This window comes from Coccomyxa subellipsoidea (assembly GCF_000258705.1).
Source record: "Coccomyxa subellipsoidea C-169, whole genome shotgun sequence".
Lineage (NCBI taxonomy): Eukaryota > Viridiplantae > Chlorophyta > Trebouxiophyceae > Coccomyxaceae > Coccomyxa > Coccomyxa subellipsoidea.
In genome coordinates, this window is record NW_005178025.1 from 146,520 (window position 1) to 165,111 (window position 18,592).

At 52.1% G+C, this 18,592-nt stretch overlaps 2 protein-coding genes across 2 annotated transcripts; both read left to right on the forward strand.

The window, feature by feature from the left end:
• Positions 1-332: 332 nt before the first annotated feature.
• Positions 333-6,587, forward strand: COCSUDRAFT_58299 (hypothetical protein; the record flags this gene model as incomplete). Its single annotated transcript, XM_005644038.1, has 13 exons — positions 333-359; positions 737-874; positions 1,482-1,652; positions 2,045-2,242; positions 2,602-2,658; positions 2,991-3,162; positions 3,289-3,896; positions 4,255-4,603; positions 4,863-4,933; positions 5,193-5,355; positions 5,652-5,811; positions 6,042-6,113; positions 6,464-6,587. The coding sequence occupies 13 exons, from the start codon at positions 333-335 to the stop codon at positions 6,585-6,587; spliced, it is 2,310 nt and encodes a 769-aa protein (XP_005644095.1).
• A 7,316-nt stretch (positions 6,588-13,903) lies between these two features.
• Positions 13,904-18,027, forward strand: COCSUDRAFT_19251 (hypothetical protein; the record flags this gene model as incomplete). Its single annotated transcript, XM_005644039.1, has 8 exons — positions 13,904-14,044; positions 14,210-14,329; positions 14,773-15,031; positions 15,338-15,446; positions 16,122-16,209; positions 16,537-16,731; positions 17,282-17,413; positions 17,929-18,027. Coding segments are annotated over 8 exons (1,143 nt in total), but the record flags the coding sequence as incomplete, so codon positions are not given.
• Positions 18,028-18,592: the final 565 nt, after the last annotated feature.

Genomic DNA, 18,592 nt, shown 5'->3' on the forward strand with positions numbered 1-18,592 from the left:
TCTTCATTTCATAGCTTGATCCTTTTGGCCTCCACGCGTAGAGGCATGTATGTGAGCTGCAATGGCACGTGTTGAGAAATTTTTAAGATGAGCCGACTGCTTGTTCTATATTGGCCAATCTTTGCATCATGCTGTGTGATGCATGTGCAAAATGCCACAGGCGCATGCGTCTGTTCTTGTAGGACGCGATCACTACAGTAGAATACTATAGCATCACTAGAAGAGTCAGTGGGGATCACTTTTGTAGACAGTTGGGCTATTAGTACTCAGCACAACGGACTGCGGGATGTGACTCTCAAAGTCGTTTACCAGAGACTCCACTTCTGACTACCATGTGGATGCATGCATGCAAGCTGCAGGTTTGCTGCTGACATGCGAGATTTGCTGACTGCCTGCAGGCGGGCCTGGCAGCAGCCAATAGCGATCTGGGCAGCCTCAAGGAACAGCTGCTGGAACTGCAGGCTCAAGAGAATGCTTTGCAGGCATGTCCACCTCAAAATTTGCATCACATCACTCTGCACGTGCCTGTTATATTTGCCTCACTCACTACAGCCACACTAGTCACAAGGAAGAGCATACAGAAATTTATATGCAAGTACTTCATGCTCTGGCGCAGCATGTCTGCATGCCATGAAAGAGAGTCACACGCATGTTTTTCTGCCCACCTTTGACGTGTTTTGAAGTAATGTCGCAGATTGGCTTGTTTTAAAATGAAATGCTATGCTACTATGTGCAGGCAACAGTGGCAGAGTACAGGTCCTTACAGCAGCAGCTGGAGGGGAAGCTGAGCGCTGCTGCTGACAATTTCAAAGCTGCCCAGAAGGAGGCAGCTACAGCTGCGCAGGCAGCCGAGCAGCGCCTGACTCAAACCCAGGTCAGCATATTGAAATCTGATGCAGGATGTGTCATGTACTGTCACTCCGCCACACGGCCGTTAGAGGTTTTTTAAGATGTACTGAAAAAGGTGTCATTACCTGCATGCAGTCTTGTCAGAGGCTTGACAGAAGTGCAGTCAAGCATGACTATTGCGTGTGCTTGTTTCTGAAAACACTTCACCAAGGGCACTTACCAGCCACTTGAGCAGGCCAGTGTGCACTTGGGGCCAGAGCATTTTTGAAATTGCCAGGGACTCCGGACAGAATCCACTGCAGTCCCTGCAGACACAGTAGAAGTCTGTGAGATGGACTCAGACAGTGACGGACTATCTGTATGACCAACGAGCCTCAGGCAGCTCCCACAGGTCTCAACATTGCGATGATCATCATTCAAATTTCACTGTAAGTTGTGATAGTTATGTGCGGTTCCTGCCAAAAGAGGCTAGGTGCATCTGCAGGCAGGCTGCAGGTAAAGGCTGCCACATCCCATACCACCTGATGGACGCTCCAGACCCAAGCAAGACCCACACAATGAGAACGGTGCTCAGTATCTACATTCCCACCAATCGGGGCCAAATTCATGTCATGATCATGTGAATTGTGCAGGAGGAGCTTGTGGCAGCCAGGACGCAGCTGAAGGAGTCAGCGCATGCGGCGGCTGCAGCCACCGAGCGCGCGGACGAGTTGGAGTGGCGGCTGAAGCGGCAGGAGGCAACGCTGGCTGAACGGCTGCGCATGGCCGACCAGGCCAAGCAGGCCACGGAGGGGCTGTCAGAGGTGCCCACATGATGATCTATCTGCCTCTGTCTTGCAGCATGTGCCAGTCTCTCAATGCTTGCCCATGAACGGGTTGCAGATTTTACTGTGACCTTTCCTTGGAAAAGCTGTTGTGCGCAGCTGTGCAATGGGATGCGCACAGGCATGATCTGTTAATTCGGATCTCAGGCACATGACTTACCTGACATGTTGACAACAAGGCAGTCCCATGTACTTGATCCTGTGAAACCGCTCTGCCTAGACACACTTTCAAAGGCTCACCCGACAGCATGCCAGGCGATGCAGCAGCCCAGGACCGCTTTTGCAGGGACAGCGTTTCACATGACAGGGTAAGGACCGTCTTTGATGATAGGGAAGATTGCTGAAAGGGTCGACTTATTCCCCTTGCCCAGGAGGGGCTGCGAGCGGTGCGCGAGAAGGCGGCGTTTCTGGGAGAGGAACTGCGCGCGCAGCTGGCATACTCGCGAGAGATGCTCGCGGAGGAGCGGCGGCTGCGGCGCGCAGCCGAGGCGGCCGCCGCGGAGACGGAAGCCGGCCTGAAGCTGCGCCTGGAGGCGGCCTCCGCTGACATCAGCGCCCTGCGCGACCAGGTGCGCTGTAAATTCCTGGCCTCATGGGTGAATGCATAGTAGTGGGTTTTGTAAGAAGGAGGCTGCAGAAATTAAGCACACTGACATTTGCTGTGTGATATCAAAGCGTGCTTGCTGATGGCTTGTCAGCTGCACATGGGATACCGTATCTCACTTTATTGTACTCTGATCCACTGACTTGCCGACGGCACATAGAATTTTCTTGATTTGCAGTGGCTCCACTGTGTTTTTTGTGCAACCCATTGTGCCCTAGAGCCTCTGTGAGATCCAAAGTTGCCCATGTCTTGACTGAATGTATATGAAGATACATGGAGATATAAGAGGTGTCCAAATTTTTTGTTTGATGATGTTTGGCGCAGGTGAACTCGAAGCGCACAAGAATCCATGGCCTGGAGGAGGCATGCCGCCAGCAGCAGGTCAGATTCCTGCTCTATAATATCACACTCTTGTGACTGGAGCTTTGTCTCGCAGATTTCACCTGTAAGACCCTCCCGAGAGTCATGTGCTCCAGAAATGCTGTGAATGCTGCTGCGGATATCCTGCCAAAGTCCTGAAGGCTTTCATGAAGGCATCTTGAATGCTCTTCTTGGCCATCACTGGCCATCCGCGCGGCGGGCTCGGCGGCCGCAGGGGCTGGGCCATGCCTCCAGGAGCTCTGGTGCACAGCAATCGGAGACTCTGAGGCCTGTTCTTTTCTGTTCGAGTTTAGTGACCAGAAAGGCCTAAGATACACCTGAACTTGGTGCAGACAAAGGCGGCCATGGATGTGGTGACCTCACTCGTGGGCGATCTCGATCCGCCGGACACAGAGCCGCGCAGGCGGCCGTCCCTGGGCGACGCGGCTGCTGCGCAGCTGCCGCCCTTGCCTGAAGCTGACTCGCTGGCTGCGCCGCCCCCGCAGCAGCACGCCCCCCATGCAGGTGCGGCTTTTATAGCTCAGAATCATTCTTTATCCTGGTCGAGCAACCTCGGTATGTTGGCCAGTTCTGAATAATTGAGTGCAAGATTGGCTGGATGGAGGTTCAAAAGACTGATGCATGACGCAGGCGCAGATGCAGCAGAACCTGGCAGGGAGCAGCAGCCCCCCAAGAAGCAGAAGCGGGGCAGCAAGAGCAAGGCAGCACAAGCCGAGCAGCTGGTGGCAGCTGGAAGCTTTGCAGAAACCGCGCAGCCTGCAGCCAAGCCATCTCAAGCAGCAACAAGCGCCGCACAAGATCCAAGCGACAAGAAGAGCCAGGCGAGGGCTGCAAAGAAACAAGCCAAGGCCGCAGCTGGGGCAGAAGAGGCAGAAATTGTGGGTGCTGCCAAAGTAGACAAGCGGGGTGACAAGGCATCAAAGAAGCGCAAGACGGAGGAGGCGGCTGCATCAGCCGCCAATACCAGCGAGCAGCAGGCAGATGAGTCAACGCACGACGCAACGATGACTCATGATGAGTCCGCAATGACTCAAGGCGGCGGGCGCGCCAGAGCCGCCCGCACGCGCGCCAGCAAGGCGCCCTACTGGATGGGCGGCGCGGCCGATGATGACTCAGCGCCAGCTGGCGATGACTCACCCACTGATAAGTCACCGGGCGGCGCAGACCCGGAGGCCGACAGCGACTGGGAGGCGCCGAAGCCAGCGGCCAAGAAGCACAAGGGTCAGGAGCCTCATCAGGTAGGCTTGACTTTCCTGTTTCCTTTGGCACTCTTATTATTGCATGGTGTTCTTTTCAGAGGCAAATTGCGTCTGCAGACAAGCTGCGGGTGAAGGCTGCCACATCCTACCCCTTGGTGGACTGGCCAGATCCAAGCAAGACCCAACCATACCACTGGCATTGTGCTCAGTGTTTATACCCACACCCGCCAGCCGGGGCTCTTCAGTGGAAAGTGAATGTTTTTACTGTCGAAGAGCCAGAAGCCAAGCAATATCGTAGTATTACTTACAGATTAAAGGACCTGTAGAGCCGGAGGCTGTGAATATTGCAATAGCAGTGGACTCCTCTCTGCTCACTTCTTAGCGATGATCGACGCAGGCTATGGCAGAGGAATCCAAGCCTGACAAGCCGAAGCGCGCGCGCAAGAAAGCGCAGGAAACTGCGCAGCAGCCGCCGGACGATGCTGAGGTGGCGGAGGGGTCCGCTGACGTGGCAGAGAAGCCGGCAGCTGCCGGGAAGGGGCGCCGAAAGCTGGTCAAGGCCGGCCAGGCAGCTGCCGGCGAGGAGGAAGCTGCTGAGCTGGCGGCAGATGCGGTGGAAGAAGCACAGCCACATGCCAAGAAGGGAGCTCAGAGGAGGAAGGGCAAGGGCGCTGTGTCAGCTGCTTTGGGAGAGGCAGCGCAGCCGGAGCAGCCACAAGAGGATGTCACCACTGCAGATCATGCCGGTAAGGTTCTTCTCCTCACCGCCTGTCACAGGTGCTGTCAGCCCAAGGCCCCCAATAAGCCGCTGGCGGTTTCCATGAAATCTGTCCCACAGGTATCTGTGCAGTGCTTGTCTTGTCTTTTCAGTGCATATCTCGGACATTCATTCCCAGTGCAAGCGAGAATCATGCATCAATATGTAAACTGTTGATGCATGATTCTCGCTTGCATTGGACCCTATAACGACCTGTTGGATATAAAACTTCCTCCTTCTGCTCGCAGTCACAGACAGTGGCGTCAACACGGAGGTGGAGCAGGAAGAGCAGCAAGATGTGAAGATCGCTGCAACACAGGTGCAGGCTTTTGTATATTCCTTGAAACCCATGAGAGACTGTCACCTTTTCTGGCATGAGGAAGTCGTTAATAAACAGCTGCCCAGCACCTGGCTTCAATATTTCTGCTCTGTCATGCACAACAGACGCGGCGTAAGAATTTTTCTCCGAGTCCACACCGCTCCAATGCAGATGGCAGGGCTGTACTTCAAATTCCTGCATTAGTAGTATTTACTAACCCCTGTGTGGTAATTGCTGACCGTTGATTTCCATGCGGCAGGAGTTGAGCCAGGGACCTGCACAGAGTGCAGCTGAGTTCACAGTCAATCCCAGAAAGGTGTCTCAGTGGCAGCAAAGCCGCCCCGAAGGCGTCTCAAAGGTCGACCTGACCACTGTCTGGGGCCACACTCGGACGCCGCTGGCCGACACTGCAACTGCCGCAGGTGCGAAGCTTGCTTTTACACCCTTTGCTCCTGAAGCACAGGGGGGCACTGAAGACTACCTTGATCTTTAACACCCAAGCACTGAAGTTCAGAGGAGCTCTTAGGAATTGACGCACATGTCGATCCTGGAAAGCTTACTTCAGACCTTGAGGTAGCACAACTTGCACTTCCTGCTGCTGGTTGCAAGCTCTTCCTGTGTAGCCCACTGCATGCCGCTGTATCTTATCAACCCGCATTAGTACAGGCACCCGTCATTATAGCAGTGCTGTATGTAGAGGAGGTTTCCGATGCTGCAGGAGTTGCAGCAGACAAGGAGGCCGCCGGACCAGGAAAGGAGAAAGAAAATGGCGACGCAGCGAAGGCGGCGGCAGGGCATGAGCTGATAAAGCCGGTGCCGGGGCGCTCACGCTTCGGCAGCCAGTCGGAGGCGAACCCTCTCGCGGCCCTCAACCCCGGGTGCGCGCCCCTTCTTATGCACATTATCTCCCTATCCCTGTCACATCGCCAAGAGACTGTAAAATGTTGGACCTAGCCCAACATCCCCTGGACATCAGTCTTGTGCACTGTCATGCAGCAGCAATGCGGTGCTAATAGCTGGCAAAGAATTATCATCTGGCATTATCGTCTGGTTCTTAAAGTGGGTATTCTGGTAGTGATGGAAAAATGTTTGGCTGTGCTTTTTGCAGGGTGCTGGCAGCTGCAGTGAAGGCGCAGCCGCGGGGATCATATGTGTCTGGACTCAGTGCTCCCAACAGAGGGTAAGGACAGCCTTGTTCGCCACGAGCCTTGTTTGATACCCTGAGTACAATGCATAGCCCCTCCCTGCACTTGTCTTCCTGCTACATCGCTCCCCATCAGGCCTTTCAATGTCATGTATATAGGACGAGGTCTTGCAGTGTGCCCTGGTTGCTCTGACTGTGCTGCCTGTGATAAATATGGGGGGAGCTATCGCATGTTGATCTAGGGGCCTGCTGGGACAGAGCTGCAGATGAGTTCATTAGCGCTGCGGGACACTGAATCATCTCGATCCAAAGCCGCGGTTCTCTTGGGCTGTTTGATGATGCTTGCTCATGACATGGCACTCTTGACATGTGCGCTGATGTCACAGGGGTGAGGTGGCGGCAGGCAAGCGGCGGCTGCTGCCCGCGCCCAAGCCCATGGGCAGCGTGGCTGCCCTGCCACGCAGCATGCTCTTTGGGCAGAACTTCCAGATTCCCAAGCTCAGCCAGTGAGGACAAAGTCCCACTTCTTGTTTTTCTGTGAGACTGGCCAAGAATGGCATTGCTTCCTATCCAGGGTGCACTGCGCCTGCCGCTCGGGAATTGATGTAGTTGTGAATGAGGTCCGTGCAGCATAACAATGCCCAAGCAGATCTTCGGCCAGAATTTCCAGATACCGGGTTCAGCCAGTGAGGATAACGTTGTCACACCTTGCACTTCTTTGTGACTGGCCGGGAACGGATGCCGTTTATATATAGGGTGCACCTGGAGCTTGAGATGAAGAATTACCAGCTTTCCAAGCTCAGCCAGTGACGCACTCTTGTTAGTCCTTTCACCCTGAACATTTTCGTGCTTGGCCAAGACTGGCATGCTTCCTTCCCCAGAAGGCATTACAGCCCTGAAAATTGCACTTGTGGTGAGAGTGGAGCCCGAAAGTGCGCCCTTCAAGCCTCCAGCTTGGCCATGAACGACACAATATCAATTGCAAGCGATTGCAAGCGACTAAATTAGCCAAAGATTAGGAATTGAAACGAAAATTCTAGAAACTGACTAGTCTGGGGATTGTGCACGATAGTGCAGAGCAGTGAAAGCTGGTTGCACCCTGTACTTCAGAAATCACTGAAAGGCTGCAGTTGCTGAGACCGTTATCAGTGTCAGACAGCTGCATGCGTACGCTGCGCCTCTGTCGGCTCTGATGAGCAATATTAGTAGTACTAATCAGTACGCACTGCGCATGTGGGATACGTACTTGCAATTGCACATGCATGCAGCATGTGACCCTGCAAGGAGGGTGCTTCTTGAATCAATTGAATCTTGATGCATGATCAGGCCCGCGTAATCTCCCCTTTGCCAAGACAGTGACGGACGACATCTTTCTTGATCTGATCTTCATGGCAGAATACATGCTGACCTACAAACCCCCCTAAACACCCCTCTGCCCTCAGATTCACTCGGGCAATAACTTACAACTTATTGACACACGTAACGTGTGTTTACTTCAAATTGGTCAATGACGCCTCGCAACAGATACGAGACGCAGCGTGACTGAAGATGCAGGCATTACAATTTTTTCAAGAGATGTGTTGTATGAGACAGCTTTGCTGACCCAGTACAGAATCAGCTCATAGGGCGAGACAGAGTTGCGCTTAGGTAAGAACAACTTTTCACCTGTTTGTCGCTGTCATTGGCATCTTGGCGCACTTGGAAGAATCAAACGGTTCTCGCAGAGGTGTGGGAGTTGTGCTGTGTGTCACAAGCAGGACGATAACATATCGCGGAACCCTGACTGTCAGGCTGAGGTGTCATTGTATTCGGACTGTTTTTGTTCCTATGTCCCGGCATATCTGGGCAGATTTCACTCCTTCAGCAACTGTCCAGTATCATAAATGGACCTATGCAGTAGCTTCTCGAGAGCATAAGATCGAAGAAATTGCGTGCCTCCGCAAAAGAGTCACTCGTCGGACCTTTGGCCTGCCCGTTAAGTGCGTCATACCTTGGGGGCAGCCGGGCGCCATCTTTGGCAAAAATGGCTGTCATGAGGCTTCAAAGGTGTTAAGAGCCCTAATCATGCAGGGACCTAGCTCCCTGACCCTTGATATTGTGCGTGTTGTGAACAGGTGCGCAGGCTGTATTTGAGTTCGGGCGAACATCCAGCGCAGCGTCCCAGGCGCAGGACTTCGATGTCTGTTTTCGCCAGGGCAATTTTGCATCCTATTTTTGGTGGGGATCATCTTTGCCACCACCCAAGCATCCCAAGCTGGTGACCATTCCCTCACTGTCGACACCCTTTGAACAGACACAACCCAAGTTTACACTTTTCACAGGGAACAGCCGCCTTAAAGCTTGGTGTTTTTCTCCTTGAACATATGCCTTTCATGTCCCTGGCAGTTTATTAAACTAGGCTTGAAACGTGTGGCTCGTCATGAAAAAATCACTACCTCTGAACTCTGGGATCCAAATGAACCTCATATCAATTACCTAACATGAAAGACAGGGACGCTTGGACAAGCCTGTGCTTCAGAGCATGGCGCCTGCAGTGCTTCATGACGCAGTGTGTTGCTTTCCTTGTGGCCCCAGGTGAAAAGCAGTTCGACGCGCTTCAGCCTCTGAATATATCAAAGGTGGCAGACGATGCACTGAAGAAGCTACAAGCCTCGTTTGGCTTTCTGCCAGACAGCAAGGCAGAGAGAGCCGCGGGCGATATGGCATTGCGAGCAGAGATCGATGACTTGCGGCAGCAGATTGCCAGGCTCAAAGCCGCAAATGGCACGGTGACTCCCTAATTTCTGATGATCTTTCCCGGCTGTGAGCGCACTCCACATTGTGGTGTCCACATGCTTTGAGGCCACTGCATAGTGACCTCGATCAAGGGCCTTAAGTCCGCTCGAAGAAGACTTCGAAGGCAGATATTTTAGATATATCAGATATTGGTCCCTTGATTGGGTCTCCCTTGGATCTGGCATATCCATCAAGGGGTAGATTTTGTGGCAGCATTCAGCCTTCACCTGCAGCTGCTGCAGGCAGACCTTGCCATTGGCAGGAACAGCATGTGATGATAAAAGCAAATTATTGTTTTTGTTGATGAACGGTCTCTGTGTGACAGGGAACGCCTGGTACCCCCGGCACAACAGGTTCCCCCGGCATTGGCGGCACAGGAGACCGTGGCGACACAGGTGCTTTTCAACCGCTACTGACCTTAATTTTGGTATAAAAATCCCACTCACAAGTGCTTTAAAGCACCAAACAAAACACAGTGTGAAAATCTGTTGTGGGCATGCAAATCTGATGATGGGTGCTGGGCTGGTGTGAGCCCTGTTAGCGGTAATGCTTTCAAACTTATTGGGAGCAGGAAACTGGGGCTGAGCTGGACGACATTTTTGTGGCATTCCACGATTGAAAGGACCAAGGATTTTGTGTCTGAGGATGACATTGCTTTTGTGCAGGTGCCACCGGCCGAGACGGTTATACAGGAGACACAGGCCGCGATGGTAGTACAGGAGCCACCGGCCGCGACGGTTATGCAGGAGCCACCGGTCGCGATGGTAATACAGGAGCCACAGGCCGCGATGGTAAGTGCGATTCGCAACATGCTCTATTGCAACTGCACGCTATTTGTGCTTTTGGCTCAAAGTGCATGTTTCCATTGCCATATTGGGATATAATATCCCAGCTGCTTGCTAGTCCACCTTCTGCATTAGTCCAATTTGGTTGTTCCTAGATGATGTGCAGTTTCTGACCAACCAAAGCAATAGCAGGACCGCACCAATGTCTTTTTTTCCAATAACTTCAGGGGTTAATGATTGGTTGTGCATGCTGGTGGTTGCAGGCGATACTGGCACTACTGGCCCGACAGGTGATTTCGCCAATCAATTGTTGTTTTAAGGAATATGCATGTACTTCACTGTTGGCATTTGCAGTCTCTTCTAGTGAAGCAGATGACCCTTGGAGTCTCTGCGGCATGCCTGGCCCCTAGGGGACTCTTGACTAGTTAGCCATTGTCTGGGCCAGGATGTGCTGAAAATGAACGAGACCCCAACAAACAAGCTCGCCTCCTGATCATCATGCAGAAGGTCATCATATAGTGTTTGAGGCACATTTGCAAGCCATGTCGGGATGCGTCTGAGGGATGTCTGTTTGCATATGCAGGTCCCACGGGAGTGGGTGAGAATCTGATGCCCCCGGTGCTGACTTCAGCAATTTCAGCAATCATATATTTGCTTGCATGTGATTTGGCACCAGACAAGCACTGCAACTTGTTTAGTATACTCACACAAAGGAAGCTTGCATGGAACGCCCCCTCAGAGCATGTTAGGCTGTGCCGAGGGGCGCACGGCAGCCTGAATGCCAAAGCACAAAGCGCACAGCATGGTCAATGCAAAGGTTCAGTAGCGTGCCATTTATTGGTGTCATCGAGCAGTCGCAGCTGTAGCCCTGTCATGACATGTGCTCTCAAGGTCAGGAGGTCTGTCTAAAAGGCAGTGTTGCCTGAGCTTGGGATGTCACGTGTGAGCAGGCAATTGCTCAGCGCTGGTGCTGCAACCGTCTCTGGCCGACACCTGCTGCACCGCAGCTGCAAACCAGTGCCTGAAAATCACACCAGGTGTGCCGCACATGTGGGGCAAATTACTGTATGCAAAGCGCACCCTGCTGTCTGCTGCCATTCATGCCTGTGGATAATGAGCCAATCAGGATCTATTATGAGGCCTTGCATGGCATGTCAAGGGAGGTTGCCGCAACAATGACTTTGAAAGGATCCTATGTATGACCCGTATATGCCATGCAGTGGAACACATTTTGTGGATTGATATTTCAGGGTAGGCCAGCTGTCACACACAAGCAAAAACCGTCTGTTTGATGGGATTGAACTTACTCAGCTTTTGGGCTATCCTGTATGGTGCCGAACCCTCCTTTCCTCACAAATTCAGATCGTTTTAAAGGCATCTCCTTGTTGTGGCAGAATCCAAACCCCTCCTATGGAGTCTGCATTGCCACATCCCCAGTCCTCTGCCGCGCAAGCAGCGGGCCCCCAACACCCGGTGTCTGCTACGATGTCCAAAACTCAGAATGCGCCAGCGACTCGCCAGACTACGATTGCGTCACACTGGCCTCCTCAACAGAATGCACCCAGAACCGCGACAATTCCCCCGTCTTCGGCATTTGTGATGGGTCCGGCTATTGCGGTGCGCGCTCTTTTGCGTCGGTTAGATGTGTAACATTCCAAACAAATTTCTCCTTTGAAGAGCCTGGTGCGTGCATGCACCCTGTAGTATGGCTCCTATGCATGCGTCCTGTGTTAGTTTTCGATGTGGCAATGCTTTGCACCCTATTCCTCTCAGAGTAGTGGCTCTGGGTTGGAGTTTTGGTCCAATTTCTGTAACATGGGTCTGATTTCCTGACAGAGGTGCAGCACAATTTTTAGATCTCTGAAGTTCTTCATAGGCACGAGCAAGTGCTCCCTTGCATTCTTGGGGATTTCCAAAGGCTCTGAGCATGTGGCGGGATGTTCATGGCTCACAGGTGCTGGATATGCGGCTGTCAAGGGCACGGTTACCTTTGCAGGCAATGTTTTCGGCGGCGTCGGGGTTGGCCTGCAAAATTGCCTGCGCTACTGCGATGCCATTGACTGCACTGCGGCCATCACTAATGGCATCACTGGCATCGGCAGCAGCTGCCAAGCCTACCTAGATGCTACCCCCCTCACAGGCGACGTTAATGCAGCCACCACCACCTACATCTACGTGCCAACAACCGGGGGCGGCTATGCCATGCTCGGCGGATTCGCTTACTCGGCCGCGCCTCCGCTGAGCACCCTTTCCCTGAGTGCTCCCACGGCGTGCACCGCTGCTTGCACCGCTGCGTCGTGCACATTTGCAACTTTTGACACCAACTTTGTCCCATCTCCGGGTCTGGGCACGTGCATTCTCTATGCGGTGGCGCCACAGGCTCTGCTGGACACAAATAGCGGCTCAGTGACCAGCTACTTTCCTGTCACAGTCTACTCTTGAAGCTCCTGAAGCCGGGGGAGTCTTTACCAACTATTTAAGAGTCCCCTGAGAAGCCCCTTAAGGGGAGAAAGGGGCAGTTGAAGGGGAGGGGCACAGATGCGGGCATGCATGTGATAGAGCCGGGGACACGTGTCAAACTCAGATTCGAGGTTTATGGTTACCCTTCAAACTAAAAAAAAATCTAAGCGGGAAGCACCTTGTGCAGTGGCGGGCCATGCGCATGCGCGATGATATGACATGGGGAATCTGAGGGCATATCATGGTTGCTGATATGCAATCCACTGCGGAAAGTCATCCAATGGACTCATGAGTTGTATCATGAGTTTGATCAAACACACAAGCGCCAGAAAGGCCTGACGCTGTCAGCTTTAGGCAGGTGCAGTGGATGTCTTGGGCAGTACCAGGGCGTGAGTTTCTATTGAGCTCAGGTGCTGGCTAGCTGCAACCACAAGCGCAGTAAAGAGTAACATCCTGGAACTATTTTTACAGCTGAACTGTGCCGGGCATGGCGTGCCCGGTGTGCCCACATTCTGGACAGGCAAATAATCACCCGCAACGGCTATCAAGGAAGCAATCCCAGGCTGCAAACAAGTTGATCAACTAATTGCAGAATGGATCAGTGCCTGCAAATTGTGAGCTCGAGGTGCCAGGCATGGCGTACTCTCAAGCAGCTTGAGTCAAGCTTGGCAAGCTTAGCTGGCACCGACTGTCAACTTTTGATATTTTGGAGGTGTTCTTGCGCTGCGACATGCTGCTTTTCTCTCTGCATGCAAATTCCAACGATGGATACTAAAGAGTAGTCATCCCTGTGACAGGTACCTTGTCTTTAAATTTGACTTGACAGAGACAGCCCAAAACGTTGCTCGTGTATCCAAGATTTGAGTATTCTACCATGAAGATGTACCCCTTGACTGAACACTGATTGGACCCGCCTAAATAGGCTGCATGCTATGACCTGCACCCATGTCAGGGTGTGAAGGAGATTATTGTGTAATTTTGCCAGAAGAACAGCTGACAACGAGTCTGACGGTCCCGGAAGTACCCTGCTGTGTCAGCAAATGATTAATATCGATAGTAGGAAAAAGGAATATTCTGGTGTGCAATAAATGGTAATTTGAATCTGAAATAGGAGCTGTTGTTCTAGAAAAGTGATTTGCGTGGTCTTGGTGCTGAGATCTGCAGCATTTAATTTGTTTAAAGAGCATCCGTGTTATCTAGGGAAAGTCCCAGGGTGGGGGAGAGCATGTTTTGAATTACACATGGCGTTGGTCTAGCCGCAATTCACTGCAAAATTCAAATTTGGGCTCGTGCATCTGAATCTTTGCAGGGAGAATGTAAAGAAGCATTTTCTCTACACCATTCCTAATCATTAGTCCGCCCAATCTAGAAAAGCCTGAGAATTTGGGGCCATCCTTGTTATGGCCTGCCCACATGCAAATGCAGCTGCAGACAGATGCAGAGTAGCGATCTGGAATTTTATCAAGCAAGCGCCTATGTGCAGACCACTCTACTTGCGGCTGTTGAGAAGGATCAGATCAGAATGCCAGAACAGGCACCGCCAGTCTAAATATAGACCCATAACCTGGGCACCGCATATTTTGTGATTATCAGAGGCATCCATTCATGTGAACAGCATAGGTTTTCGAACAATCTGTCGTTCTTCAAGAGAATTGTTCAAAAGTCTGTCGCAACCATGCCGCCCAAAATGTCTAAAGCATCAGCAGCGAAGGTGGGGTCCACGGATTGATCGTGGGAATATCTGCCGAATTTATTTACATACAGAGGAACGCTCTCAGAAAAAGACATTATCTGTCGCAGGAAGCGAAGGAGAAGGAGAAAAAGCAGAAGGCAGCCAATGCAGAGGAGGGAGGCGTCAGCATCGACGAGCTCACGCTGAAATTTCAGAATCTCCAAGCGGAAAAGAGAATGGAAGAGGAGGCGAGGAATCGCATGCAGCTGGAAAGGGTGAGTTTTCCAGATTTCAAGACGGCATCTGCCCACCCAACGAAACATGTTTTGCTGAGCCTGACGCCACGGTTCGACGAGATTGTAGCTTGCACCTTGCTGCAAATATGCTGGAACAACGCAATAATCTCTGCCGATCCCTTTTTGTCGTTGCCATCTGCGCAGGACAAGATTCAGTCCTTCTGGGACATCACCAGGAAGGAGCTGGACAGTTGCAGAGCGGAGCTGCGCATCAAGGACAGGGAGATAGAAGACCTGCAAGACAGGCATCAAGTGGAGATCAAGGTGGGGCAGGTTCTGACAAGGCTTCAACAGAGGTGTGGGGTTGCCTGTGACCCCATCGGGGTGATTCACTGGGCAAGCCCAGGGATCTTGCCAAGTAAACATGGCAGTCTATGTGGCACAGAGTTCTGAGCGGACCAGAACTCTTCCCAGGAGCGTATCCAGGAGCATAGACCCATCCGAGGGGATGATCCCCCCTCCTGCTGTGAGAGATTCATCTGCAATCCAGCTCATCGCCCTTCTGTCCAAGATCTTTTCCTTGGTGCATCATGCTTTTGTGCCCGGTTACTCTGGTGTCCTATCTTGCTTTTTGCAATATAAACTCCTTCTTCTGTGCTTGATACCTTATGTCAGGCTGTCAAACACAGCTTCTCTAGGAGGAGGGAGATACAAGATATAAAAGGCAGTGCAAGCGCCAAGTAGGGACACAGCTTCTTTTGCTGCAGGTGTACAAGCAGCGGGTGAAGCATCTGATGTACGAGCACCAGAACAGCTTGGCAGTGCTCAAATCGGATGCAGAACTGGGGCTGAAGCAGGCTGAGGAGCAGGCAGCGGGGAGGGAACAACAGCTGCTCGCAGACCAGCGCGCCCTCCAGCAGCAATTCAGAGAGCAGGCAAGACGCTTGCACCCCTTTGGCATACATCGAACACTGCTTGAGCGCAATTTTCAAAGCGCAAGAATCAGCCCACTGCTGCACGGGCTGCGTGCGAGTTGCAAGACCATCTGTCTGGTGAAGGCAGCGGGCTGTGCTAAATTTCTGCACATGCAAACTGATGAGAGTTGGATTTTGACAAGTTTACAACTCTGTTGCTGTTGGCTGTAGCAACATCGATGGCAGCACTGTCAGCCCATCGCCCTACCTGCAAAGTCCAATGGAAGTGATCTGGAGCTGTGATCATTTTTGTTTCCTGGTGCGAAAATGGAAGGAATAAAGAAGCCTCGTGAGGCATGAGCGCGTCGCGCTTTGCATGCTGTGCTATGCTCTGTGCGTCATGCTGTACAGGAAGCAGCGCACGAGGAGGCGCTGAGGCAGGAGCAGCTGGAGCACGCTAAGCAGGCCAGCAAGATGCGGCAGGAAGTCGAAAACGGCGCCCGACAGCTGGCGGAAAAGTATGACAGGTCGGTTCCATTTACCATCAGCGTCATTGGCTGGCAAAGACTTGATGCGTCCTTCCTCTCCTCGTTCCTCGGTTGCGCGGTCACAGGAGTCCATTGCTGGACTTTGGCCGCTGCAAACGCTGCCAACACATCACTTTCAAATATGTCTCCACAGGCCATCAAATTGGGATGCAGATCGTTGGCTTAAACAGAGAAACATGTGTGACGCCAGGCTATGGCAGAGCCTGGACACGTTGCCTAGCCAGCACTGCAGATCTCAGATGCAATCCCAGGGATAGATGATATGCATGTTTTGGCAGTCGATGCGGCAGAAGTTTCTGGGCGGACCAGAACCCGTCTCCAATATCAAAAGCTTGTTGCATTGCTGTGACATAGGTTGTAGCGTGATGCGGTTGTAGTGTGATGGTGCTGTGCTTTTGTCCTGTGAGTGTAATAGGATTGCACAAATTTCTCCCCCTGGGAGGTCCCGTAACCATTTGTATTTAAAAGCATGAGCTGCATCAGGGTGTGACAGCCCTATTGCTCCTCCAAGGGATGGTCCAAAAGAATCAGGGCTGTTCAAGGAAGAGGCAAAGCACCCGCCCGCTGTTGCCCTACTTAGAGCCTGGCCTGACATTCTCTGGGACCCCTGTTACTCCCTGAGCCCGATCCAATGTGGGATGTTTTGTGTCACAGGCGCGTGAGGGCACTGACAGAGGAGGCGGATGCGCGGCGCAAGGCCGAGGCGGCTGAGATGGAGGAGCGCAGGAACGCGCACGTCCAGGTCAGCGCATTTCTAAGCTTAGTCATGCCCGCTATGCCATGCGGGTCCAGATGTCAGGCCTCTGCTGGTGACGGCGGCGCAATGTCATGCTCTGGTCGATCACATCCGTGTTGGCCATCTTTGTCCTGCTATTGATACAGGGTTTCTGTAATGGCAAAGGAACCAAAGCACCTTCCACCATGTGTGCATGGATCCGAGGAAACAGAGGAGATAATTTGCGGCTTGGCAGCATCGAATATGCAGCTATAAAGTCAGAAAACCAGCCTTGCAACACCCACTTCAGGTGCCTGACTAAAACTTGACAGATCCGTTTGATGTGCACTGCAGGACCTGATGCAGCAGTATGTGACGGCGTTCGCTGACATGCGCGAGTACTACAACGGCGTCACCACGACTAACCTCGACACAATCAAATCCCTGCGCGAGGAAGCTGCGGAGCTCAAGCGGCGAGACACTGCCTCTGCCAAGCTTGCAGCAGAGATCGCAGCTGAGAACAAGCGGCTTGTTGAGCCCCTAGCGCAGGTCCGTGCTATACTGTAACCACACACAAGTATTGACTCAGTACTGCAGAAGACTGAGGTCTCAGCTGTGCACCCAAGTTTGGCTTCTACTGCACTTCTGAGCTCTGTGGTATAGTCCTAGCTGTGGCCTGAGCTGAGCGTCTGGCGAGGATTATCAGAAGCCTGCGCATGGACTGAATTGGGTCCATGCACATACTGTAGTAGTCATTCTGAAACCCGCAACCTCGGCGGTGCGGAATTTTTTTCTAAAGCAACTTCTAGGGCTCTCCCTATAATTACATATACCAGGATCATGCTCCATTGGACTGAGCTTGTTGAGAACTTTCCAAAAGTGGTCTCAAAATTGTCATATGTGTCATATATTGGCAGATAGGGTATTATTTATCCACCCTTTTTGGCCGAAAACAATTATTTTTTGCGGGTTTTAGAATGACTACTACAGGATTTCAACTGGCTTACTCTGTGCTCCCCACCGGAGAAGCTGTGCGGCAGCCATCCTTACGAAAGAAATGATGTTTTTGCTAGATATCATGTGTCAAGTGCGTGTGCAGGCACAAAAGACAGTGGAGGCTCAGAGGGCTGCTCTGGCCGGCCTTGAGAAAGTGCAGGCCAATGCAGCACAGACAAAAGCTCGCATGAAACTTGCGCAGCAGCGGCTGAAGGCTCTGGAGTGGGAACACGAGGTGCTGCACTGGCCCTCAACTAAAGTGCTTGCCCCAAATGTCGGCCATAGTATCTCTGAGATTCTGGTGTGAGCCAACTGGCTTCCAACCATGACGCAAGCCTTCTTTAATGCTGATGAGGGCTTCTGTTCAATCTAGAGGCAATCATCATGGCATCATCGGTAGACGCTTTTCCTGCCAGGAAGTAGTGTGCATACCAGACAAGCCTGCCACAATCCTACCCCTTCTTGGACTCGCCAGATCCAAGACCCAACCAAGCATGGGCACGGTGCACGGCCCCCGCCAGCCGGGGCCAAAGGTCATGGGGTACCTTTTATCACTGTCATGGGATAGGCAATTGGTAGATTTGGAAAAATGCACATAGCATGCACCACGTAGAGCTGCTTTCAGCTGGGCTGGGTGCATGAACAGCGCTGTGCTCCTGCCAAGTTGGAAGGCCAACGAGGTTGACAATGATCCTGACCCATCAATCATCACTCCTCTGATTTGTTGCTAAATTGGTGTCATGTTGACAGGTGTTGGAGCAGCGGTACGCACGGATGGAGGTGGAGAGAGATACACTCAGGGCAGCTCTAGAGGCAATGGAGGATGGCGCCAGGCGATTGGCTAGCTAGCAGTACTATATACAAATATATGACTAGATCCTAACAATGGCCCCGGCTGGCGGGGGGCGGTATACATACTGAGCACCGTGCCCACGGTTGATTGGGTCTTGCTTGGAACTCGCGAGTCCAACAAGGGTTAGGATTGTGGCAGCCTTCAATTGCAGCTTGTCTGCAGGACATACCTTCCCTTTTGGCAGGAAAAGCCTGGGATAATAACAATAGTTATGTGTTTGGCTAACATGGAGGAGAGGTGCTGACCACTAGCTAAATATTCCGAGTTGAGTGCACCACGGGTGAATTTGACAATTATAGTATAGGAATGAGATTTAGATCAGGTGAGAGAGTTGAAGAAACATGGCAGAAGCTAGAGCTCCTTCCAGCAGTAGCTTCGTCCAGGTGGGAAGCTGACCTTTAGTCATCGGTATCTCCACGTGCAAAATTTCTCTTCAAGCGAAGAGATGCAGCTTTGCTCATGCATCTTGGAGAAAATTCTTTCACAGTCTCATTGAAATCCATTCTAGCATGTTCAGCCAGTGCTACAATCATTGATCCTTCTCTTCTCTATATCACGAGA